Source organism: Saccoglossus kowalevskii, chromosome 2 (genome assembly GCF_978046115.1).
Source record: "Saccoglossus kowalevskii chromosome 2, keSacKowa6.1, whole genome shotgun sequence".
Classification (NCBI taxonomy): Eukaryota; Metazoa; Hemichordata; class Enteropneusta; family Harrimaniidae; genus Saccoglossus; species Saccoglossus kowalevskii.
In genome coordinates this window covers 398,382-425,493 of record NC_140642.1, presented here as the reverse complement: position 1 = coordinate 425,493, position 27,112 = coordinate 398,382, and the positions used below count along the sequence as shown (strand labels likewise).

The following is a 27,112-nucleotide window of genomic DNA, read 5'->3' as shown; positions in this document are numbered from 1 at the left end:
AAAGAGCAGCGATAAATGATAACACAATTTTAATAAAATCATTCGACAAAGGTCGTGGCATTGCAATCATGAATACAACTGACTATATATATGAAAACCTTCGTTAACTAAACAACGAGCAATACTACTGTATACTAAAATTAGTGGTAACGATACCATAGTTACAACGAATTTGATCCATAAGCTCGTTACAGAAATGTACAATCTGGAATTAATCGATTTTTATACTAAATTGTATAATGAAAGTAATTACGTACAACATTCTGAAAGCTAGATAAATCGAACGATTCAGTCAAGCACTGTTCAGACTGATGAAGGGTTCAACAAAGAATCAGAAACAGCACCATCACACTAGTGAATGATCCAATTACGGATAAATTTGAGTGTTGTATCGACATAGGCTTTCTTCGTATTCTAATATTGTTTCCGAGTTTACTTCTATCAGGATCACACTTGAAATATTTTAACACGGAATAATACGTCTGTTACGTATTTAGTTAGCTAATGCAATACAGCCCTCAGTCGGTGGGATGTTCGTCAATCCACCACCCCATCGATAATAAATGAATGGTTAGAGACAGTTTATACAGAAATACAGCAGAAAGTCATTGTGAAAGAACTGTTAAACAACATAGTTGATGAAATTGTTGAGGAAATGGATCAATAAAAATCATTCTTTAAAAATTTCCATTCTTGATTTTTTCACGGTAGAGGATCCTATATGCACAGGCACTCGAAACGTTTCTTAGATAATAAAAAGGACCTAAAGTAGGGTCGGTATTTTAGTCGATCGCCGGTACATTTATTATATCCAAGAAACGTTCCGAGCGGTTCCGATGTAAAATGGCTCTGAATTTGTGTATATTGTGACGCGAGACCTACACAAATGTGGTCGCAAAATATTGACAGCCAACTTGTGATGCATTAACCACGTGATCTTGACGTCATATCGTGTCACAGGTCATTTTACAGCTGGCCGGTAGCGGAAATACAGCAATCACAAAGTAACCAGCCGTGCGCAACTTTTGTGATCAATTTGATCTCGTTGTTGTGTGATATGCACACAGACGAAAATGATAAATTATTTAAGATAGGACCTCATGATTTACAGGGGGACATTAGCGTTGTTTACCACCATTCTATTATCGACAATTTCTGATGCTAAGCTGAGGTGAGTGAGTGAGTTCAATTTTATTTCATGTTTCGAAGTCCTGAATAGGTGACTATTAAAGGATTGGTCAGTTAATTACTTCGGTTTTTTGGGGGGTGGTGGTCGGCAGATTCCATTTTGCAAGATGTAAATCTCAGTTGACCCACCCATATCAAAAAAAGTGGTTGACCCACCTCATCATTATAATAATTATCTTTATTGCGTTCGTATTCCTATTAGGATTTTGACTAAAATGCAATACAGATGTGAATAAAGACAAACAATTAAAGTGAGAATAAAAATACAAACAGGAAAATAAAAACTGACAAGCAAATAAAAGTAGGGAAAAAAAAGTAAATTGGATTGTTTTTCATATTTGTGTTGGTAAATGTTTGGATTACTAACGCATGTACATGACCTTATCATGAGATAGCTGAATATATTGTTTTCAGTTTTTCCTCTCTTGTTTTGAAACAGTTGTCTATATATTTTGCTATTTGTATTATTGTTTTTTCATCTTATTATTTAAAATATATTTTAGTTTTTCTTTATTTTTTGCTAAATGTGGGGGTGATAACAGCTGATAAAGTTTTTTTCTTTCTCCTGCATAGAGATCACATGTTAAAAGAAAATGTTCTTCGTCCTCTATGGCGTTATTTTCACAATATAGATATTTTCTGTCAGATATATCTGTGTTGTTATATCTCCCAGTCTCTATTTGTAGTCTGTGAGCACTAATCCTCAATTTTGTCACTGATGACCTGTGATGAGTATTTTTGACTACGTGTAATAGTTTTCAAAGCCAAAGTCTGTTTTCAGTTTTCTGTAAGTGCGCAATTTATTTTTGTGATTTTTCCCTTTGTTATCATTGTCTAATATCTGTTTACAATTTTTTTCAAATTTTATTTTATCTATAATTACATTGTTCGCATTTTTTCTTCCTGCCACAAATGGTTTATATCTAGATCTTTAAGTACAAGTTTTAAACCAGAAACCCAGTGGTAGGTGCTAGAGTTGTCTAGTTCTAAGCGGAGACTGAGACTGTATGCTTCATAAACCAGAGAATTTTAAAACATCCTGACCCCCCCCCCCCCCACTCCCTGGAAAAAACAATGAAACATTAACAGTTTTAGCTCTGACGTGATTTCAAAATGTATTATATGTGCAGTGAAAATATCCTGGTTTGCCATAATTTTGACATAATTTTTAGTGTTTGCATTTAATAGACCTTAGGAGAGGAGGGGGAGCATAAAGCCAAAAATCAACTACAGAAAAGGCTGCAGGAAGTAGGGAAATCTATGCTGCTGAAGATAGTAAATAAAAGCAAAGCTGTGGAGTACTCACTTGATAAACACCCTTATAAGATAGGAAAAAAAAGATTTGAATCTAGGTGGTTTGAACTCTTTGGAAACTAATTTGGATTTAAAATATCTTTCATATCTTATAGACCAGGAATGCTTTACACCTGAATCACAGTCTGTGCTTATGAGAAAAAAGAAAACTTTGATTTTTACTTAAATTTCAAAATGTTAACCCCAAGCTGTTTGTTCAATCTTTAGGTGTGTTTATGTAAACATGGTGCTAATGATGTAAGCGATATGTTCTAAACTGTTCTGGTCACTTAATTAGTAGGGCCTGTGGAAATAGACTTGGTCACAATGCAAAATATACATACATGTATGTATGTGAATAAATTGTTGTAAAAGTTATATGTTCATGGAACATCTTAAACCTTGAAATTTTGATGACCCTGTACACATGACAGAGTAATAATATATTCACATTACTTTGAATTTAGTCAACCGTATCATGTAAATGTACATACATGTAAGGAAATACTTTATTCATGTCAAATCCAATATGTACAGTCCAGCAGAATAGGACTGATTTGTAATATTTGAAAAAAGTGGACATTGCAAAGCCCTGTGTGAATTGACCAGTGCATTAAAGCAAGATTGGCATCATGAAAAGAGTGGTATTCAAATCTATGCGTCTTTCAGTTATTGTGTGAGCATGTTTTGTCCGGTTTTGTAATGTTGTTTCAAGTTAGAAGCCATGATCTAAAATGAAAGGCAACTAAAAATGGCATTAGTTACATTGTTGATAGGTTGCATGGGATGTGTTACAGAAATTTTATTTGTTGGTAACAAAAGAAACACACTTATGATCCTAGCAATAACGTAACTATTATTTTGTAGATAAATAGCCGCGTCGCTTTCGTTTCACCCGTGATTTTTGAAATCCTGTCCGTGATGCTTAAGTTGTTGTATTGTTTACAAGTGTCAGCCTCATCTTGCATATCTTTAAAACTATAAAATGTATTGATCGAAAGGTAATCCTGCCTTTGTTAGCCTTACAAAAACAGTGATAAAACGAAAGTCTACAAGAAGGGCCTGCAAAATAATAATTTGCCCATTGCGTCAGGAAGATCTATCCCAATTTGCTGCAATGCGGTTAATTGCGGTTTTACTACTCCATCGCCGATGACACTAATTACCAAGAATTGAAAAAAATAGTGAAATTAAGTAACAAATCAAAGCAACAATTACTGCAGACAAGAGGGCTGAAGAAGAAACGAACCCTGACCTCTAGAAATACCTCATTCATTCATCCACCATTTAACTCCAAACATTGTAAACTAGACTTTTTTGAACGATTAGAAAATATCATAGCTGATTATTCTGTAAATGGCAATATTATCATCTAGGGGACTTTAATAGTAGAACAGGTTCTCTTCCTGATTATGTAAACAATGACTCTAACGTTTTTGTACCATGGTCAAATCTCTGTACTGATGAAAACATACCTCGCACTAACAAAGATGAATATGTCAATACACATGGCAAGGCTCTTTTAGATTTATGCAAAAGCAGTGGTATTAAAATACTCAATGGTAGATTACCAGGAGATAGCAGTGGTAATTTAACTTGTTATCACTACAATGGCGTAAGCACTGTTGATTATGCTATTGCTTCCAATGAATTAATTAATAGTATTGAATATTTCAGAGTACATGATTTCACATGTATATCCGACCATAGTCAAATCTCATTATTCATTACATTGAATACAAATATCAGATTAAATCATAATAATAACTTGAATAATATTCCTAAGAGAAGGTTGTGGGATAAATTATCAATATTTAATTACCAGGATAACCTGGCCTCTAAACCAATTCAAGACAGAATTAAAGTTTAAATGTAAAAATATCAAGAAAAAGGCCAGGCAAAAACATAATAAAAAATGGTTTGACAGGGAATGTAAATTGCTAAAGAATGACCTCTCTAAAACTGCAAAGCTGATCTGCAAACATCCATTTGATGTTAAACTTAGAGAAGTATTTTATAGTAAAAAAAAGAAATATAAAACTATAATAAGAAAAAAGAAAATGCAGGAACAAAACTTGATTGTGGATAAACTATTAAACCTAAATTTATGACACAACATATAAAATTGGTAAAGGTACTTTATTTGGCAAACAACAGGGGAGCCCGCTGCTGGTTTCAGTCAAAATACATAGCTTAGATCAAATTTCTCAGCGGGCTCCCAAACGTGAAAGTAGTAGCTTTCACTAGCTACTGGTAGGAAAAGTAACAGACCTTGTAAATGATAAAACTGGGCAACACCAAATTGTTGCTGGCTGAGTAAATGAAAATACAAATGTAACGAAACACTGTAAAGTAAAACTCTGTAATAAAGACTATAAAAAATACAAACAATAATAAAAGATAAACTGGTTAGTGCAGCAGTAGCTGCAGGTTAATAGGTTAGTCATTAGGACGAATTGAGGGGTAGGATACCGCGGAAGCTGTACCTACTGGTTGTGTTATTTGCAGAGACAGCGGAAGCTGAAACTGCGTGATGTTATGTGTTACTGGTAAAGGCAGCGGAAGCTTCAATTACCGGTAGAGGCAGCGGAAGCTGCAACTACATGACAGGTTAGCATTGAGGCAGCCGGGGCTGGCCTGATATGGTAGAAACAGCGGAAGCTGTGATCTACAAATATGGTTGTTACTGAAAATGTTAATAAAATTACAACTGAAATTACATCTTGGGGGCGAATGAAGACATGGAAATGTGCGAAAACCCCTAAAATGATGCAATGAGATTGCAGAAATGGCCCCCAAGATAATAATTTTAAAAACCCTAACTATATCAAGCCTAAGCCTTATGAATCAAACTGGAATAATTGACCCAGATACGAAAAGAGTTAGTAGCTACCACCCAATATTGCATGTGCTGCACTAAGAGTGCCATCAGATGAATGAATATAACGGTTATAAGTATATAAAAATAACCCTCAACAATTTTGGCATATTATTAAACAGTTAAGAGATACAGATAAAGAAAAAGAGAACCCAATTTCATCTGATAAATGGATGGAATACTACAAACAGTTAAATGTCCAAGTGGATTTGAATGATTTTCTGGAAAACATTATTTCTACCACCAATGAGCTAGAAAATAAAACACAGGTATATAACACATTAAACAACCACATAACTGAAAAGGAAATTAAATTAGCAATTAGTAAACTCAAAACTAAAACGTCAGCAGGTTATGATGGTTATTGTTCAGAACTAATAAAATACAGTTCAGATTATCTAATTAAACCATTGCATAAGTTATATAATCTAATCTTGAATACAGGAATTTACCCAGAGATCTGGAACATTAGTATAGTTTCACATATATTTAAAAAGAGAGACCGAGATGATCCAAGTAATTACAGAGGGATAGCAGTTTCCAGTTGTGTAGGTAAAGTACTATATAGCATAAATAATAACAGAATATATCAATTTACAGAAACAAATAATATAATAAATAATAATTAAGCAGGTTTTAGGAAAGGATACCGTACCACTGATCAAATCTTTGTTTTAAAAACAATATCTTAAACAAAATGGGAAACTATATACTTGCTTTGTTGACTTCCAAAAAGCATTTGATAGTGTTTGGAGGAACGGCTTGTGTTATAAATTACTAACCAATGGTATTGATGGAAAAATATACAATTTAGTTAAGAACTTGTATGACAATACAAAAACATGCATTCGTTTCGGAAATAAAATTACACCTATATTTGAGACAAGTAAAGGTGTAAGGCAGGGGTGTGTGATCAGTCCAATACTTTTTAATCTGTATGTAAATGATTTAAATAGTACATTAGAAGTTGATACTTCAGTAGACCAGGTTACATGAAATAATAATAAGACTAGTTCATTATTCTATGCAGATGATTTGGTATTAATTTCAAATACAGGATTGCAAAACGCATTATTAAAACAAGTTAAATGACTACTGCTATAAATGGAATCTCATGTTAATCTCACAAAAACAAAAGTAATAATTTTCAGAAAAAGATCAATGAAGAGCAGAGATGCATTTTATTACCAAGGTCACAACATACATTTGTAAGTTGTGTTAATACCTACATCTATCTTGGTATCTTTATTCAATCTAATGGTAAATTTAATGAAACCAGAAATTACCTATCAGATAAAGCTACTAGAGCTATGTATGTGTTATTAAAATCATTACCCAAAGAAGCTAACTGTAGAACATATCTACACTTATTTCAAGCATGTATAAAACTAATACTGTTATATGATTGTGACGTTTGGGGTGGTGACATTTTGGAAAACTCAAAATGAGACAAAACAAGTATTGAACAAATACATATAAAATTTTGCAAAAAGTTATTGGGGGTAAATAAGCTCTCTTCAAATGCAGCAAGTAGAGCTGAACTTGGTGAATTCCCACTGTTGATTGATATTAAGAGAAATCTTATAAAATACTGGTCTCGTATCAAAGAGCTTCCAGAACACAATCTCACAAAACAAGCCTTTCATGAACAGAAGAAGTTAAACTTGCCATGAATGAATTCTGTTAAAAAATTGATAAAAGAAAATATCACGAATAATAACCAGTCAGACTTATCACCCAGGGATATTAAACTAATTACCAACAACATCAAAAAAAAATTCATGGATTGGTGGAAAATAACCATAAGCAAAAAAAAAGACAAACTCAGGACATATGCAAAACTAAAACAAACATACACCTATGAAAAATATTTACCTGTAGACACTCTTAATTTAAAACAAAGACATTGCATGTCCAGATTTAGAATTAGCAACCATCCACTAGCAATAGAGAAAGGTAGACATACTCAACCAAAAACACCCAAAGAAAACAGATTATGTATACATTGTTCAGAGAACAAAATAGAAAATGAGGAATGTCCAAAATATTACAATAACAGACAAAAACTATTGAGAGATGTAATAATTCCAAACACAGCCCACAACATTAATCAGAAATTTATATACCTGATGAGTTGCAATGATGTTGAAATTATAAGGCAAGTGGGTGAATATGTATATGCCATATATTTGACATTAGAACAGAACATCCAATTAAGAGATAATTCTTACATGTACTTTCATCATTTTTTTTTTCTTTCCTTTTCCTTTGAGCATTTAACATTTTTTGTTTTTTTTTTGTTTATTTATTTCATTGTTATTGCTTTTAACTGATGAAAAATTTATTTCAAGGATGCAATAAAATTTGTTATTATTATTATTGCCTAGAGTGCCTCATTACCGAGGAACGCCACTGAAGTGACGTAATGCATGGTGTGACATCGCGACCAGTGCATGCTTGGTTACAAGGGGGATTCCGATCGAGGTAACAAAGATGGCTGCGTAGCGTGCATGTTTTTCCGCGATATTAAAAAACAACATCTGCAGAGATAACCAATATATGATAATACATATAGCGCCCTCTGGTGGCCATATATCCAGATACTTTTGCTCTGTATGTTTGTTCTTGTTACAGTGGAGTAAACCTCATGTCTGTAAGTTTCATCTGTCTGTTGTTTTATTAGCGAATATTACATGGTGGCAGCGGTGTTTTGACTCACAAAAATGGCAGATCAAAACCCAGCAGTTCCGGGAACACCACAACAGGCAACTCAACTACCAATTTCTGAGAAATTTGATGGATCAACCAGACCAAAACAAGCAGAACTGTGGCCAAAATGGCTGAAACGTTTTGAACGCTACAGAATGGCTTCAGGTCTCCAAAACAAGACAGAACGTGAACAGGTCAGTATACTACTATATGCTATGGGAGATTGTGCAGATGATATCCTCACAACACTGAGAATTGATGAGGAAACCTCCACATATGAGGATGTGAAAAAAGCCCTGAATGACTATTACCAAGTTTGTCGTAATATAATAGTGGAGCGAGCAAGATTCAATAAACGAGTCCAAACACATAGGGAACCCATTGATGTCTTCATACAAGATTTATATCGCTTAGCTGAAGACTGTGATTATGGTGTGCTGAAAGATGACCTTATAAGGGACAGAATCGTTGTAGGAGTTTTAGATGACTCACTGTCAGACCACCTGTAAATGAAATTAACCCTTACTCTCGCTATCGCTGTACAAACATGTCGTCAGGCCGAAGCTAGAAAACAAAGTCGTGAAGTAGTTCGTGGGGACACTAGTATAAAGCCAAGTAATGTTGATTTTGTAAAACACTCAACTGCATCCCGTAGAAGTAACCAGAAATATAAAGCACAGCCAAAGAAAAGTGACAAACATTGTTACAGCCGTACTAGAACACAAACACAAGATAGCTGTCGATGGTGTGGTGGTCAACGTCACGATCGTCGTATATGTCATAAATGTCAGAAATCCGGACACTTTAAAAAAGTTTGTCGTAGTACAAGACAAGAAAGCAGTAAAATAAACGAGGTACACAACCTTGAAGAGATATAGATTCCATTTCTCGGAGAAGTATATGGAAGTGATGACTACTGGAGTGCAGAAATAAAGGTAAACAAACATGACACACACTTCAAATTAGATACTGGTACTACAGTGTCAGTCATTAGCGACAAATTACCATGGCTGAATGAGGCAAAACTGAGTTCAACTCATCAATCGCTTCGCGGACCAGCAGGTACCCAGCTTCCAGTAATCGGTACATTCCGAGCTACGCTAGTGTACCGTGAAAATAAGAGATCCGAGACTGTTTATGTGATAAAGAACCAGGCATGTTCATTACTCAGCAGGAATATGTGCGTTCAACTAGGACTTATCTCACATGTTGATGAAGTGGGAAAATCAGACCCAAACACACCAACCAACTTCAGAGCAGAATTCCCAGCATTATTCAAAGGTCTAGGCAAGTTAAAGTCTGAATATCACATAACACTTTGCGCTGACCCAGAGCCAGTATGTCTGTATACACCGAGAAAAGTACCACACCCATTACTGCCCAAAGTGAAGACAGAAATTGAGGCAATGCTACAACAGGGAGTAATTTCTCCAGTAACTGTGCCAACTACAGTACAGTTCTCGCGGAAGCTTTGGCTTTTGTGGCATCATTGTCGCATACGCATGGCTTCACTGTCACCTCAGCATCGCATCATTGTGGCATCAGCTTCGTGTCATTGAAAATTGAAGCGGTGTTAGCCTCGCTTTCGTGTGGCATCATCGTGGCCCCAGTTTCGCGGTCTCATGGCATCAACATGGCATCAGCTTCAAAGTATTGTGGCATCAGTATGACGTACCTCATTATTTGCATATAGAAAGGCAGTAGAGAAAAAAAATGTACAGAAGATCGATATGTAATTAATTTGAAATTCACGCGATGCAATCTTTGTTCGGACACAACACAACTTACTACTATATACGAAATGAAACTGTTCTTGTTATAAGATTATCTTATTTTCGTTATTTTTATTAGTTGGCAAGAGAACATGTTCAGATTCGTCATTTCGGTGGTATTTTTCCGTGTTTCGTTTACAGTTTTAGCCGAATCCGATCCCATGCCCGCACTAATACCTGCAAAACACACGTACGCCGCCAGGTGCGTCGGCGTCGTCTTGGTACAAAGTTCCAAAACAAGTGCGTACATTTCCAACTACGACTCGATGGCTGCGGTACCTTGACAACCTTGCGATTTGTCACTAGATTTATACATGACGACACGCTGTAGCATGCCGCGTCATGTAGTTATAATTAACAAAGTCAGCTTGGACGTTCAGTTGCGAGACATGAAAAAATAAACGCATCGAGTGCTACATTTCGAAAATAAAAATACAAAATAAACGCAATCGAATGCGCCGGCCATGCGCGTTGGAAATAAATAGAACGCGTTGTGACACAGTCTCACCACCACCCACTCACGCAATATAATTATGTTATTTTAAAATGCACTGTGTATGTGGGAAAGCGATGAGTGAACTCGAGCAAAATTATGCTAGTGTGAGAACACGCTATATACCCCACGGAGTACTCGTTAAAACATCGAGAAAGTTTTTCATTTCAAATGTCTGCGATTTTGTGAACATGACGTGCAAACAAGAATATAGCAAATTATCTATTTTTCTGTAATATTCGTGTGTAATTATGAAAATAATTTATGGGTGCGTATGGAATATATTTCGTCATGAATTATTCCTAATATAAATTTCTCTTGTCAAAATAATTTTTTTTTGTTTTTTTCTCCCAAACAACGAAATGATTTCACAATGTCGAGAACGAAAAGTAGTGTTCAACATTGTAAACTTCATGACACAGCTGCCTATGACCGGAACCGTTGTCTTCGTTAAGAGTTCGGCAATTCACCATAATCGTGGTTGTGAACTGTTTAGCTGATTTTTCAAAATATCATATGGATACTAAGTATTCAATTCATATTTACCCAAACCATATACCTTAAAATACATATTCTAAGGTCTATGCCCCAACTAGTATTTGAATATTCTTTCGGAAATTTTAGACATTGTTCAAAAAATCCTGTACAGGTATATGTCTGATGACAACGAATAATACGCAATTCTCCATGCAGTACTATAAATTTTTGCTGATACTAATCACGTTTTTATCGGAAAGTTACTCGAACGTGTAGTAGACGAGCATAATAATAATGTCACATGTCCTTTGTCTTAGCCACATAACCGCCGCAGACTGCTTCATGTAACATCGAATGTTTAGTTTTATGATTGATAAACATATATTCACCGTTGCGTTCATGTTACGTTAATACAAACATGATTTAAACTTGTCCCTTCAGGTGTTTTTTTCGTTGCCGAAATAGCACGTGTGTGTGTGTGAGTTTCCCCGAGTAAAAGCATGAAAAGAGGCAGGTGAGACTCCTTGTTGCAACGTGTTCTATCATTTCCAGCGCGCGTGTAGTGGCTGCGTTTATTTTGTCATGTCTCGCAACTGGACGTCCAAGCTGACTTTGTTTTGGCTGTATTATAAAACAAAACGTCATGTTAGCAACGTTTTTTTTTTGTTTGTTCAAAGCGATAATCTTTCCAATTTTTAATTGTCCTAGTTATGTACTTTATTCTTTTTCTCTGTGTGAATAGAAGTGTCAAGTTTGAAGAAAAAAAAGTCTCAACAAAACTTGGACTTCCATTATTTTAATTATTTATTTTTTGATGTTCACAAACCATGAGCAAACCAACCTTTGTTTTGTAATGTCACAATCAATTGGGTGCATATATTGTTGACCATCCTTCGTCATTCGTGAATTGGTGCTATTTTGAATCTGGACCTTACTTTCGTCAGAGAAAATCACGTTATCGAAAGTTTCAGCATCTCTCATCATTTTTACGGCCCATGCCATGCGTTTAGGTTTGTTCACCTGTCTGATCATTTGGCAATACCGTGTCTTGGTTCTTCGCCATCCTAATTTTCGACGTACTTTTTTGACGGTGGACACTGACACGGTAGACCAAATTCGTCGGTTATTTTATAAGAAAGCTCTCTTGCTGACAACTCGCCGTCCTTTTCCATTTCTTTGTCAATAAAATCCCAGTGCTCCACTCCGAGTTTGGTTCTTGTCTGTATGTTTCTGTAGTCTTTGATTCGTCCTGTTTTTCTATAACGTTGTAAAAATTTGCCGATCGAATTTTTAGAAACCAACACTCGATCTTCCTCCTCCAATCTCTTCCTGATGTCTACCTGCTTGATTCCAATGGCCGCCAAGGAAAGAATTCGTCGCCGAACATAAACAGTCAATCTTGATAATTGGACGGGGTCATGCATGATTTAGCTTGAACCACGGTTACTAGAAGAAGTAACCGTGCTTGAACCGAGCATTTAGATAATACAGCTTGCGTGTAAGACAGCAAAGAGTATCGGTGTGAACATACGGCTAACTACGATACTTCTCAGCATTGTTTACATATGTAAATTACTTCTTTGTTCGATGAAGCGAAGCTGATGCCACATTGTCGCCATAATGAGGCTACAATGAAGCGATGCGATAACCGCCTCAACCTTTTATGTCGCGACAATGAAGCGACGCTGAAGCCATAGCAATGCCATCATGATGCGATGCTGAAGCGAAGCTGACGCTGAAGTGAAGCCAAAGCTTCCGCGAGAACTGTACTGTAAATGGTGCTGTGGAATTGTACCCGTACCTAAATCAAACGGTAGGGTTCGCATCTGTGTTGATCTCACACAACTGAATAAATCGGTTCAACGTGAAATACATCCAATGTCGTCAGTAGATGAGAGCCTGTCTAAACTAGCCAAGAGTAAGCTATTTACCAAACTTGATGCTAATAGCGGGTTTTGGCATCTCCCACTAGACGATGATTCAAAGCTTCTCACAACCTTCATAACACCGTTTTGGAGATATTGCTTTAATTGTCTCCCATTTGGTATAAGTTCGGCTCCAGAAATATTTCAACGCACCCTATCAGGTGTCCTCGAAGGACTAGATGGGGTAATTTGCCATATGGATGATATTCTAATTCATGGGTCTAACCAAACAGAACATGACAAACGTGTCAGAGCGGTCCTACATCGTGTACAGCAAGCTGGACTCGAAAGACACAATCAAGTTTCTCGGACACATCATTGATAAAACGGGAATACACACGGATTCTCAGAAAACCAACGCAATGGCTAAAATTCCTGTGCCAACAAATATTACTGAATTACAGCGTTTTATGGGAATGGTAAACAACTAGGAAAGTTCATCCCAGGACTTGCGGATTGCAATGAGCCATTACGCGAATTGTTACGTATGGAGAATGCCTGGGTTTGGGGTGAATCTCAAGAAAAATCATTCCAAGAGATCAAGAAGTGTCTAGTATCGACTGAAGTCCTCGCACACTATGATCCAAATCGTCCTACGATTATTGCAGCCGACGCATCAGCAACAGGCATCGGTGCTGTTTTACTACAAATACAGGACAATGGAAAACAACGACCAGTCTGCTATGCGTCACGATCACTCAGCGACACAGAAAAACGTTACGCAGTTATTGAAAAGGAGGCTCTCGCAGCGACATGGGCTTGCGAGAAATTCGCCGACTATGTACTTGGACTATACTTCATATTAGAGACTGATCATAAACCCCTAGTACCACTCCTGAATACTACAGAGCTTTCAAAAATGCCGCCATGCATATTACGCTTTCGTCTCAGGATGATGCGATTTAACCCGATGGTCAGTTACGTACCCGGTACACAGCAAACAACTGCGGACGCCCTATCACGCTCACCAATCGGTATACCAGAACAAGTTGACACAGCATTCAGCGTGGAAGTCGAAAACTTCACCAAACAATACATACAGGTACTTTCCGCAACTGCAAAATGTATACACGACATTATAGAAGCACAGAAAGCTGACGAGGAATGCACGCAAATACGAGAATATTGTCTACATGGATGGCCTGCATACATGCCTCACTCGCCATTACTACGTCAGTACTGGGAAAACAGGAGCCATCTCACAGTCACCGATGACTTACTACTGTATGATGAACGAATCGTAATTCCACGAGACATGCGACTTGAAATACTTGACTGCATTCATCAAGGTCATCTGGGAATTACTAAATGCCGTGCAAGAGTCCAGACATCAGTATGGTGGCCTGGACTCTCTACAAGCATCAGAGATCTGGTATCTAAATGTTTTACATGTGCCAAACACCGTCCAGAACCTACTGAGCCACTGATGTCATCATCATTTCCATCTCGTCCATGGGAACGAGTGGGAATGGACCTCTTTCAATACAAATCCAGAGTATACATAATAGTGGTAGATTACTACTCTCGATGGGTGGAAATATAGAAACTACCAACGTTAATATCCGAGTGCGTGATCACTACGCTGAAAGAGATGTTCGCTGAACATGGAATACCTGAGATTGCAATGTCTGATAACGAACCACAATTTAGCTCAGAATTGTTCAGTCAGTTTGCAGTAATATATGGATTTGTCCACATAACCAGTTCACTCAGATATCCACAATCCAATGGTGAAGCTGAAAGAGCAGTACAAACTGTCAAAGATCTGCTCAAGAAAAATGGAGATCCATACCTCGCTCTTCTCTCCTACAGAACTACACCACTACAAAATAACCTTGCGCCAAGTCAGCTACTGATGGGAAGACTACTACGCACACAACTACCGATGCTCCCAAATACTCTACAAGCACGACTTCGCAATGAAGATCTTGAGAAAGTGAAAGAGAGTGAAGACATCTATCGATCTAATCAACAAATTAAGTTCAACCAGCGACATCGAGCGCGTGAACTTCCCATACTTCACCCCGGTGACAAAGTATGGATTCGAGACCAAGACCGACATGGTCATATAGTAAAGACCACTGAACATCCACGATCTTACCTTGTCAAATCTAATCAAGGCATTGTTAGACGCAATAGGAGAGCACTAGTTCACACTACTAATGAACCGGAATCTCCAAAATCTAAAGCTCATTCATCTCCAGTGAAATACACACCAGATTCTACTGATCAACAAACAAACACCCAATTTATCACTGCAAATGACCATCCAAGCAAACCTGGTAATGGCATTGTAAAAACAAGGTCTGGAAGAATTGTGAAGATGCCAGTACGTCTAGATTTATAGTAATGTCACCAAAGCAGACATTGAAATTAGTTTAGCAGTTCATTATTAGTGAATATTATGTTAGTTGATATATTGCAGTTAGAGTTAATGAATTACATTATGTTGTGTTGTATTCAGAGAAACATTCGTGGACTTGTTATGAACAATAGTGAGAACACTTGATACAGGACATTAGTTTCAGTTCAGCCCTTCTGTACTTTAAAGGGAGGTTTAGAGATAACCAATATATGATAATACATATAGCGCCCTCTGGTGGCCATATATCCAGATACTTTTGCTCTGTATGTTTGTTCGTGTTACAGTGGAGTAAACCTCATGTCTGTAAGTTTCACCTGACCTAATAGTCTGTTGTTTTATTAGCGAATATTACACATCTCGTTGGCGATTTTGATGTAATTTCTAAGATAATCACCAAGAATCGTTTTAATTAACAAAACATTCTAAATTTGTGTATTTTCAAACCAAAAAGTCATAGACCAATGATTGCAACAGCAGCAAAGAATACCTGTGGTCATCATAGTGTTATGCTTAAGGTATAGATAGATCTATGAAAAATCGCTGACATGAGTTTTGAAATGCCGTTGTAGAAAAAAAATGTCATTTTTGATTTATTTATTCCTAAGTCATATTTTGATAACCCGCAATCTAGCAGACTCTACAACTTTAGCCAAAAAATGTTTTTCCCCACGTCATATGAACTGACAGTGACATGGGCATTAAAACTGACTGTACTTGTTGTACACAAAATAATGATGAAATCTACAAATACAACACTATCAGACATTGACAATAATGAGCTAAATCATCACAAATGTCATGGATATATGATAAAATAAAAAATGTATTTATAAAGCATTGGATTAACTCAATTAATGATGATAACAGACAAAACACTAATACAAAAAGCAAACTGAGGACTTACAAAAAATTTAAAACAAACTTCATTTTGGAAAACTACTTAAGCTAAAAAATAAAGAACTGAAAAATACTCTAACTAAATTCAGACTGAGCAATCACAGTTTAGAAATTGAAAAAGGAAGACACAACAGAATCAAAAGTAGCGACAGAATCTGCAAATTGTGTAATAAAAATGATATTGAAGATGAACATCACTTCCTCATAATATGCCCAGTATATCGTAAAGAGAGGGTCATTTTATACAATGAAGCTGAAAAGATTATTTCTGACTTTACTAATCTCACACCTGAAAATAAATTCATAAAAATAATGTCAAATAATAACTTAACAATTCCTCTGGCACAATATCTGAAATACAGCTTTGTTATTAGACAGCAGCACCTACTTAGTCATTGACTTTTTTTTTTTATACCTATTATGTGTTCATTGGGTTCTTGTTTTTATATTCACTTTATAGTTTTTTGTTGGTGCTTCATTTTACTTCATATATACTTTGGAATACTTTATTTTCGCTGGAATTAATTTTCGCTGAAAAGGCTTTTTGGGCGTTCTTTATGGAATTTATTTTCACTGATTTTTGATGAATTGAATGTGGATTTTATTTTCACGGAATCATCCCTTCAGTGAAAATAGCAAAAATAAATTCCAAGCGAAAATAAAGTATTCTACAGTATTTCCGTTACTAACTTCAGTTTAGTCTGTTTTTGGTTGCCTTTAAACCAATTAGCCATTGTAATTTGATTAATTTTTATCTGTAATTTGTTGTTGTTGTTTTAACCTTTAACCTCCTTCAGTAGGTTGTTATGAGTTAATAAATTGTTATACAGGTGTAACCGGTCTTAATACCGGGTTCCTGGTTTTATCCTTAGGTTCCAAATAATTACTTGGATGCAGTATAATACAATAAAATCAAGAAATTTATTTTACCTTAGCTAACATCCAATGATGATCTACATGTATGCAAGTGTTCTTATTCCCTTGCTGGAAATAAATGATAGGAAAACTTAATACACTTGTTTATCATACATAAAGTTCAATGTGGGTGGCCAACTCCAGTCTAATCTATGATGGTCAAATCCCACTAAAGTCTTTTCCAGTTTCGATTTCTTGAATCACAACACTTGGCAGGAATTTTCCTTTCCCCCATGTTGATTCAGATACGTTGTTGCAATGCAATGTAGAGTAGAATAACCTCACTAGATCTGGATGGAAGGACTGCATACGCCATCACAATAAGCGCCATACACAAGGGCAGACGGCAAGGAAATCTGAAATGATTACAACACACTATTTTCTGGTGTTTAAGTACAAGTACACGTACTAAAATAATGGTTAAAATAAACTTGAAATAACATTCCGTCAGTTAATCACTGACATACGCAACTACACTTATACACCGTATTTTCTGGACGGTAAATATTTCTACTCGTGCCAATACATGGGGTAACGGAATAGCCTTCATAAACTCGCTACACATTGCAAAATACATACATATTGTAACAGACTAAAATATCGAGTCAACTCTCAATTATACAGATCGATAATAATCATTAATCATTAGTGTCAACTCATTAATCAAAATCTCTGAAACGTACAAGATCAGTACATACCGGAACCTGAAATGATTACAACACACTAAGGACTAACAAAGATACATACAGCACCAAAAAAGATGAATTTCTGGCAGTGCGCAAACTAATGTGCGACAGGTTCATTTTCGTTCAGGCGCATGTCGGGTCAGGGGTCAATTGGCCTTATTAATATTTATGAGCATACACACAAAGAAAAAAAGAAGGCGCAGTACATAAAATAATACCAGTCGGGTTACACAGGGTTTGTTGTTTTTGTTGCCTAATGCACTACATATGCAGTACTGGAAAGTTGAAAATCAAACGCTCCAATAAACCCCAAGTAGAGGCACCATCAATCCATCAGTAGATCGATATGAGCGACCAGGTCCATCAAGAACACTCACACCACCTCAAGACTTCTTCATATGTTGATGAGACTACATCTTGGTTTACAAGTTTGAGATTTAGCTTTTCTTGCCAAATATTGGAAGGTTTAGTTCCTTTTTCACAACATGGATCAAATTGATGAGTTGAGTAGGCTGATAAGGTGTTGTAAGGGATCATTTACCAGTTTTATCCAAGTGTTAATTGCATCATTGTTACTTTATTTGCCCAGTCAGACATTTTGGATTTGATGATGACAACAATTCATGTGTTTTTCTCTGATATGTCGATATGATGTATGTGAAGATAGAACTCAATTAGTTCATGCATGTCAGATATATGGATTCAGAACTGCCTACTTTAAAATAAAATGACTGCCAGTCAGCCACTTTGAACTTAATCAGGAAATTAAATAACATGTGTCAAGGTCCTATTATCTTCCAAGTATGTACCAAGTTTGAACAAAATCTGTCTATGCACGACTGAGAATATTGAAAATGTGTTAATTCACTACGTTCAATTACCAAACTCTGGTCAGTCAAAATGACTATTTTGAACTGTAGGCATTAATCTGCGATTCAGCCAATGACGGAGAAATAAATCTAGGTCAGAGGAAGCCCCATGACCTCAAGATTTTTCCTCACGTCACGAACCACATGACCAAGGCCATGAGGCACAGCCATATTCGCCTACTTGACACTCCGCTCCGCTTTTTTTCCGCTTCGAGTGGATTGATGAAGATGGTGCACTTCAACTTACCAGTTTTGCTTTTCCTTTCCGGATTTTTTCACCCCTTTTTGTGGGTATATATTTACAACAAAGGAAAAAAAAGTAAAACTCAGTGACGCAGATTTGACTACAACGTTGGTTTTCTTTGTAACTCGCTTCCCTCATGCATGTCTTGTTCATTTTTACCAATGTGTTTTTAGAAATGGATAGAAGAAAGGGTAAACATGCCAGAGGCTCCTCTCCACTGGTTGTATCGCCTCAAACATCAAGGCGGTTGTGCAGCATGTGTTTAGGCTGTATACAGGGTTTGGGGTTCTGTCGAGAGAATATTTGTTACAACTGGAGTTCCGAGGACTGGGATACGTTCCAGGGCTGCGTACAAGTGGCTGAGACTGAACACGTCGCTCGAGTTTGTAGCAGTCATGTGTCCGGTAAAATTGGTGTGAGTGAGCGGTGTGTTAGCATGAACGGAAAGTCCTCCCACTCATCTACCTGTGCTTCTAGTATCGTGGCGTTGAGTGAGAGGCTTGACAGTAGAGGTCCTGAGTTTTCTGGGTCCCCCCTGCTGATCGGAGGGCATCCTCGCAGTCTGTTGTTTCAGGCGATGGTTTGCCCAATCTTGCCAGCAACAGTGAGCCTGTGCCCCTGTTTTTTTTTACTCCTATGGGGCCCATTGCGGGTCCCTCAGTGGACTCGCACGGCACGGGGGTTTGCCTATGAGACTCAGTCTTTGATTGAGGACCTGCCAGGACAAATTGCGTCCCTTGCAGATCGGGTAGACCAAATGCAGGGGGAGCAGGTTGCCTCCACTGCAGTTGGCCCTTGTTTTGGCAAGCCGGAAGAAGCACACCAGCAAGCAGGGATATCCTGCAGTGTCAACTGGCGCTCGTGGCAGGAGCTGCCTATGTACAGTGGAATGCGGTTTTGGTAGTTTTCACTGGGCACACCACCGTCTCAGTTATGCAGGCTGGACCTCCCCCATCCTTTTTTTTTGAGGATGGAAGGAGCAGTATCGGTGCTTCGGGATCCCACTGACCAGTTGGTACATGTGAGACCCACGAACCAGTTTGGCTTCTGCCAAGGGCAAGTGGAAAGGACCCCCAAGCTGAGAAAACATAAAAACAAAAGTCAGCACCCACTGGCCAGAAGTAGCCAGATGGCAAGTGTCCAGGCTCTTCTGGGGGAGGGAGGAGTTGTGACACGTCCCCAGAAAGAATGGTCCAGGTGTTGGTTTTCTTTGGGGGGACGCCTACCCAGCTCACAGGGGAAGCAAGTTTGATGCTTCCACTTGCGACAAGAGGGATGGGCATATGTTCGGTGGGAAGCAGAGTCTGAACCTTCTACAGGCCTCGCAGGGTCTCACCTCGGCGAAGGAGAGATCACCCCTGATATGGAACTGCCGAACTCACACATCTCTGTCGCACTGATTGTGCCGGCATATTCCGGCTTGGAGGCAGCGCGTAACCAATCCCTGGACCCTCCAGGTGGTGATACACAGTTACAAAATCCTGCTACAATCTCCACCCCCTTGGCATCAGCCCCTGTTCAGGGCACTACCAGGGGACCACCGCAAAATGGAAGCAATCCGACAGGAGGTAGACAGTTTGCTTACAAAGGGTGCTATACACAGGATAGAGGACCCAGCGTTAAGTCCGGGCTTCTACTTGCAAATGTTGGTGGTTCCAAAGACTACAGGTGGCTGGGCCCCGTTCTGGACTTAAGCAGACTAAATCAGTATGTACTTCCTTGAAACACCAAGCACTGTATTATTTTCTGTGCTCTGTTTCTACTGGTTAGCCTTGCTGGATTTGAGTGAAGCTTACCCACGCATACCGATACACCCAGTGAGTCAGCGACTCCCTTGATTTGCCCAGTTGGGCCAAGTGGTCAAGTTTTGCATGGCTCCATATATATTCACCAGAGTGTAGAAACAGACGTTGCTATTGCTGCGCCGGGCGTCGATACACGTCATCCTGTACCTAGATGGCTGGTTGCTACACAACCCAAACAAGGGGTGGTTAGCCAAACAGTAAGGCTAACACAGGATTTACTATGCCAGTTGGGCTTCCGAGTAAATCGAGCAAAACAACAGTTGGTCTTCTTGGGCATGGAGTTAGACACGGAGGGGGGCTTGGTACGGTCATTGGACAGCAACTGCCAACCTTAGGCATGGGGTCCCCTTGGACCCACTCACCATGGCTATGACTCTGGTAATGGATGCCTCCCTCACTGGTTGGGGGAACAAGCCCAATGAATATAGCCCCTGCATTGGGTTCAGGACCACTATATCAACTGGCTCAAACTGAAAGAAGTGCACTTAGCACTGATACACTTTCTACCCATAGTTCAAGACCACATAGTCTTGCTTTGCACGGGCAACACAACGGTGGTTTCCTATAGCAAGGAGGGGTGACCAGATCCCCCATCGTTGTCAATCTTAACAGAGCAAATTCTCCTTTGGTACAATTTGGAGCTAGCCGCACACCACCTTCCAGGGTCAAGGAACAGTCAAGCGGATGCCCTCTCGTGATGGCTCCGTCTCCAGTATGTGTGGGAGAGTAGTTTGTGAATACACTACTGCTCATGCTAAAGGCAATTATAAATGACAGAGAGACACACGAGTGTAGTTTACGTTAGCAAAAACACAGTATTGGTTTATTGCAATACGAAGTAAACTGACATAGAGTACTGAGGCAAATGGTAACACATGAAATGTGACAGATATCATAGGTATTTATAACCTCTATGCGAACATGAAAGGAAACACATTTAGACGTAAACTAAGTAACTACATGTAAGTTTCAAATGTAGGTGGCAAAATGAGGCCGAACTGTGATTGGTCAAAGTTAAACACTTGTAATACGCTGCTCACTTCACTACCAGAATCCGTTGTCGGATATAAAGGGGAGGATGAATCGAGATAATTTATCATGGATGTGACTCCGCTAAAAACAAATATATGATCTATTTAATAATCGACTAACAATAAAGTATAAACAGGTCGATTATGTTTTGAATAAGTGTATTCAAAAGGTTCTTCGTGTGTTCTTTCATTTATCAGTAAATTATCACATTATATCTTTCAATGTTTTATATTTAGAAACTCGAATAAAACTCATAACAATAATATTGGAAATTCAAGAGTTCTGCTTGAACTATATACATTTTGTGTAGTCTCATATTGTTTATGTAAGGTCCTGAATACGAATTCTCACTTCCATGGCCATGTCTCTCAGCTGATGTTTTTTTCTTGTCATTGGGGATTGCGTTGTGTTTGCATCTACTTCGTCACTATTCTGACTATGATCCGCATGTGACACATAGTTCACATCTGAGATTTCATCGAAAATACTTTCCAAGGGGTACAATTTTTGTACTTGGGCTTTATCGAGTTGGGCCGATTGCACAAGGCCATCATTTCCATTAATTTAGTAACAACTCCAAGACACCACTTTTGACGAATGTGAATGTTGCTATGAATTATAACAATGTCGCCAACCTTGATCACGTCATGTTTTGATCCCCTGGCCGAATGGCGTTCACGAAGAGCGGTGAGGTACTCGGTCAACCAGTGTCTCCAGAATTGCATATGTAGTCGAGAGAGGTGTTCATAGCGTGTGTTGACATATTGATGATCGGAATACGTTGGGTCTATAAGTTCCTCATCAGTTACTGCAATATATGGTAACTTGGTCATCGTCCTTCCATGAAGGAGGTGGTTTGGGGTCAGCGCGACCTTGTCATCGATACTTGTGGAAATGAAATTTAACGGCCTGTCGTTGAGCACAGATTCAACTTCAGTAGTGACTGTGGTTAACTTGTCAAACGTAATAAGAAACCGTCCCAATGATTTCTTGATTACGTTTTTTGTGAGTCCAATCAATCTTTCCCAAAAGCCACCAAACCATGGGCACGCTTAGGAATGAATGTCCATATCACACTGTGAGATGCTAAGAATTCTTTAATATCGAGATTGTCAATTAATGTCCATATTTCACAGGCAGTGGAGAGAAACGTAGAAGCCCTATCCTATAACAATCGACTCAGAAGCAAACGGCGAGCGGAAATCGTGTATGAATGATCGTTTTGACATATATTTCTTGATACAATCAAATCGATTATTTTTGTCAACTTGATTTTTGACAAAAACAGGTAGTGGTTTGTTACCATTAATCCAGTGTAACACGATCTGGTTATCGCTCTACTAATAACATTGGGTAATATTGTATTTTGTATTAAGTGCTTTTAATATGTATTGGCTCAAACGTGTAGCAATGAGCACAGCCATCAATTCTAGGCATGGTAATGTAATGTCACGTAATGGTGCAACTCTGGATTTCGATGTGACCAACGAAACACGATTCATATGTTTCAGGTAAATGACGGCACCGTACGCACATAAACTGGAGTCTGCAAAGGCATGCAATTCACACTCGGGTTTCAGTTCTTTAGTATCAAAATATGTTTTTTTAATAACGCTTTGTCGACCCTTGTGGACCCACATGGACGTGTACCCGCATGGACGTGTACATTGTACGCCTTTCCTCCCCTCCCACTATTCACCGGGTAGAGCGCACCTGCACTTTGATGCGGGTGGCGCCCAACAGGCCAAGCTGGTTTTCACTGCTGTTAGAAATGTTAGTCAAAACACAGAGGGCTTCCGGACATCCGGATCGGCTGTCCCAACCGAGCGGCAGTTGACTCAGGCCTTTTCTGAGTGGGCTGCCAATGTCCTGGCCAGGGCTGACAAAATGGTCTTGTCCTTTCAGCGATTGTTGCCTACATTGAGAATTCTCTGGGGACAAGACTAGCTGGTTGTCCTACTAATAGGAGACTGTTTACTGCCGAACCAGAGGCCTAGACCTCGAACGAGGGAACCACCCAATCGGAACTTTCGATTGTGTTGTCCGCTCTAAGCAGACCGAAGTTGGGCAAATAAAATATTAAGTCTAAGCAGGCAGACTGTATGGGCATGGCGTAATGACGACTTGTTTTCAGAAAACGAATATTAGAATGTTTTCAAATTACGTCAGTCACGTGCCTTTCGCAACATTTTCAGTGTTATTATTCATACCAAATCCTGACAATGCTGTATAAATCGGGAAAATTTGCAATTTCGGTAGTATGCTAATTCCCCTTTGTTTGAAATGTTTACTGAGATGCGCATTCTAACAAAAAAAACCAAGAGAATTTCCTAACCGTTCTTCTAGTAACTGTGATTAAATGTTTGTCTTATGTTGTATTACAGTTATGATCCACAATGTCACTATGACATTGATACAATATGGACCAAAGAAGTTGGAAGTAGTGCATTTGCTGCCACACCATTAATATATGATGTCAATATGGATGGAGTATTAGACATCATTGGGGCCACATTCACAGAAGAAATCACTGTAGTGGATGGCAAAACTGGACAACCCATTCCTGCTACAAACTGGCCATTTAGTTTACAAGATAATTCATTTCATGCCAGCCCTCTACAGGTAGGATTACTAGTTTGACATATGTCCATAGTAATCAAGTACTGGTTTTTGTTTCTCTTTGCTAATTGTTGCCCATGATGTATTTCAGTATTTTGTTTTCCAGTTCTCTAATTTGATTTCTTTGCTCACAGTATGACTACAACAAAGATGGCCAACTCGATATATGTATATGTACCTCAAACGCGGATATTGTGTTTTTTGAAAATGACGGAACACTGATGTATGGAGAAACAATCAAGGTAGTTCTACATGTACATTGCTTGATCATTTTGCTTTGATTAGTTGGGCATAATAGGTAGGTAATGTTATATGCAATGATCACAATACCATTAATATCATGCAAACTTACATATTTTGAAATTATAACATTGTCACAGGGTGCTAGTTGGGTTGAGCTAAGGTTTCAAATTGTCCCAAACAAATGACACCCATAACACCCCTGTGAACTGGGTCCTTTAATAATTCGAAACTTAAGACAGTTGTATAATTTATATGCGACATAAACAACAAGTACACGCTACACGAGTAAGGCTTAAACAACGTACTTTATTCCACACACCTAAAAGATGGGCAGGAAATGCCTGACCCGTTACAAGGGGTAGTGGGGTACACGTTGTTTTGTTACACAAAAATATAACACTAGAAATATAATTCAGTAATAATATTGTAATATTTCCACACGGGAAAAGGGTAGGCAAGAAATGCCAAACCCTCTATAAAGGGGTAGTGGATTACGTTATACTATTACGGGGAAATGCCTAAATCGATAATGTAAATAATTGTCTAACATAGAATCTTGCATGCATGCATAAAACTAAGAGACAAACGTACATAACAAACAACGGACGCAAATAATATACTGGCGATCGGACACAGCCCTACCTACATACAGTTTCTTCAAACTAGATGAAAACGGGTCTTTGCGTGATAACGGTGTATTTTCCAGCGAGTCTCTGCTAACGGTGGCGACGACGGTAATTACAAAACGCAGTCAGAAGCACTGTAGTCGTAGAATACACGCTGCACACTCAGTCGAGCACGATACCAATCAATTACAGAGTTTATCTGTCCAATATTCGTAACTTGTAGAAGGAGAGTGGTCCGGGTGGATTCCCTTGCACCGCAGTACACCTCCGTAGCCAGTAACATAAATTAGAAGGCACATCCAGTTCAGAACCAAAATCGGGAATGTCATTCACTGGCGAGTTTCCCCACTCGTTAACTGCAGTAGGCCGGAATTGGCCAATAGAATTATCTTTATGATGCACATTCCGTAGATCACAATACATTAATTTGTATGACAATACACAGTGTATTGTTCTAACGTTACTTGCAAACGCGTGATTAGTAGACACGTAAAAAATGGTATACTGCCAGCAACGGCGAACCGACGTCCTCCAGAATAGATCACAAACTCCCATGATGCAATATTATTCAATGGCTTACTGTGGTACCTACAAGATCGGACATCCACATTTGATCACATGAACGTTCAGATCGGGTTCTATCAAAGTCCGCTTCCCTAGTGCTGACTAAAAGAAACATCTTGCCACTCTATATTTAACAATTATCTATCGCCAAAAACAACATTGCCTATCTATCGCCGTAAGACAAACACAAAACGCCACCATCACGACATACAACATAAACATGATTTAATGTTTGACATTCGTGACAAACATATTACAGAAAGTCAGTAACTAAAAGATTAATTTGTGAAATGAACAAAATAATTGGACATTTGATTTTATTTCAGTTCATGCAGAAACAATAGAAAAAACCTGAGACAAACGCTAAGCAATTTTATCACATACTCACTTTTATTAGTATTAAATAGAAATGTAATTCCAAACAAACTGATAAAAGGAATGGCCTAGGTTTTGAAATTATTCTCAAACAAATATAGTTTTCATTTTCTTGTGCTAATAATCCATCACAGTAAGTCACTGATATTTTTACTCCCAATTTAAATATCTATTTTTAGATTCCTAATTTAGCTGTGGAAAGATATTGGTATAAGGAGAACCTGTCCATAGATTATCGTCGCATTGGTGATGTTATTTTCCAGAACACTGTTCCACAGGTGAGATAAATGCCTTCAAAGATTGGGAAATAATTTTAGTCGCATTGACAACCATTTAGTTAGATGTGGGAAACTTCTTCTCAATAACCACTAAACTGTTTTTATGATGTCTGAATAGATGTGAGAAACTTCTTCTCAATAACCGCTAAACTGTTTTTAGGATGTCTGGATAGATGTGGGAAACTTCTTCTCAATAACTGCTAAACTGTTCTTAGGATGTCTGAATAGATGTGGGAAACTTCTTCTCAATAACCGCTAAACCGTTTTTAGAATGTCTGAATAGATGTGGGTGACTTTTTTCACAATAACCGCTAAACTGTTTTTAGGATGTCTGAATAGATGTGGGAAACTTCTTCTCAATAACTGCTAAACCATTTTTAGGATGTCTTAATAGATGTGGGTGACTTCTTCTCAATATTTGCTAAATGTTTTTAGGATGTCTGGCTTGATTTTGGAAACTTCTTCTCAATAACAGCTAAACTGTTTGCAGGATGTCTGGATAGATGTGGTTAACTTCTTCTCAATAACCGCTAAACTGTTTTTAGGATGTCTGGATAGATGTGGTTAACTTCTTCTCAATAACCACTAAACTGTTTTTAGGATGTCTTGATAGATGTGGGTGACTTCTCCACGATATTCGCTAAAATGTTTTTAGGATGTCTGGATAGATTTGATTAACTTCTTCTCAATAACCTCTAAACTGTTTTTAGGATGTCTTGATAGATGTGGGTGACTTCTCCACGATATTCGCTAAAATGTTTTTAGGATGTCTGGATAGATTTGATTAACTTCTTCTCAATAACCGCTAAACTGTTTTTAGGATGTCTGAATAGATGTGGGAAACTTCTTCTCAATAACT

The 27,112-nt window shown here is 38.1% G+C and overlaps 1 protein-coding gene across 3 annotated transcripts in view; it reads left to right on the top strand.

The window, feature by feature from the left end:
- Window positions 1-959: 959 nt before the first annotated feature.
- The window catches only part of LOC102805817 (uncharacterized), a 58,624-nt gene continuing 32,471 nt past the window's right edge, over window positions 960-27,112 (top strand). For all 3 annotated transcript variants that reach the window (XM_085507686.1, XM_085507683.1, XM_085507680.1), the window contains exons 1-4: window positions 960-1,171; window positions 23,933-24,170; window positions 24,302-24,409; window positions 26,155-26,253. In XM_085507686.1, the coding sequence (XP_085363812.1) occupies window positions 1,101-1,171; window positions 23,933-24,170; window positions 24,302-24,409; window positions 26,155-26,253 (516 nt within the window). In that variant the 5' untranslated portion in view covers window positions 960-1,100. The remainder of the gene's footprint in view (window positions 1,172-23,932; window positions 24,171-24,301; window positions 24,410-26,154; window positions 26,254-27,112) is intronic.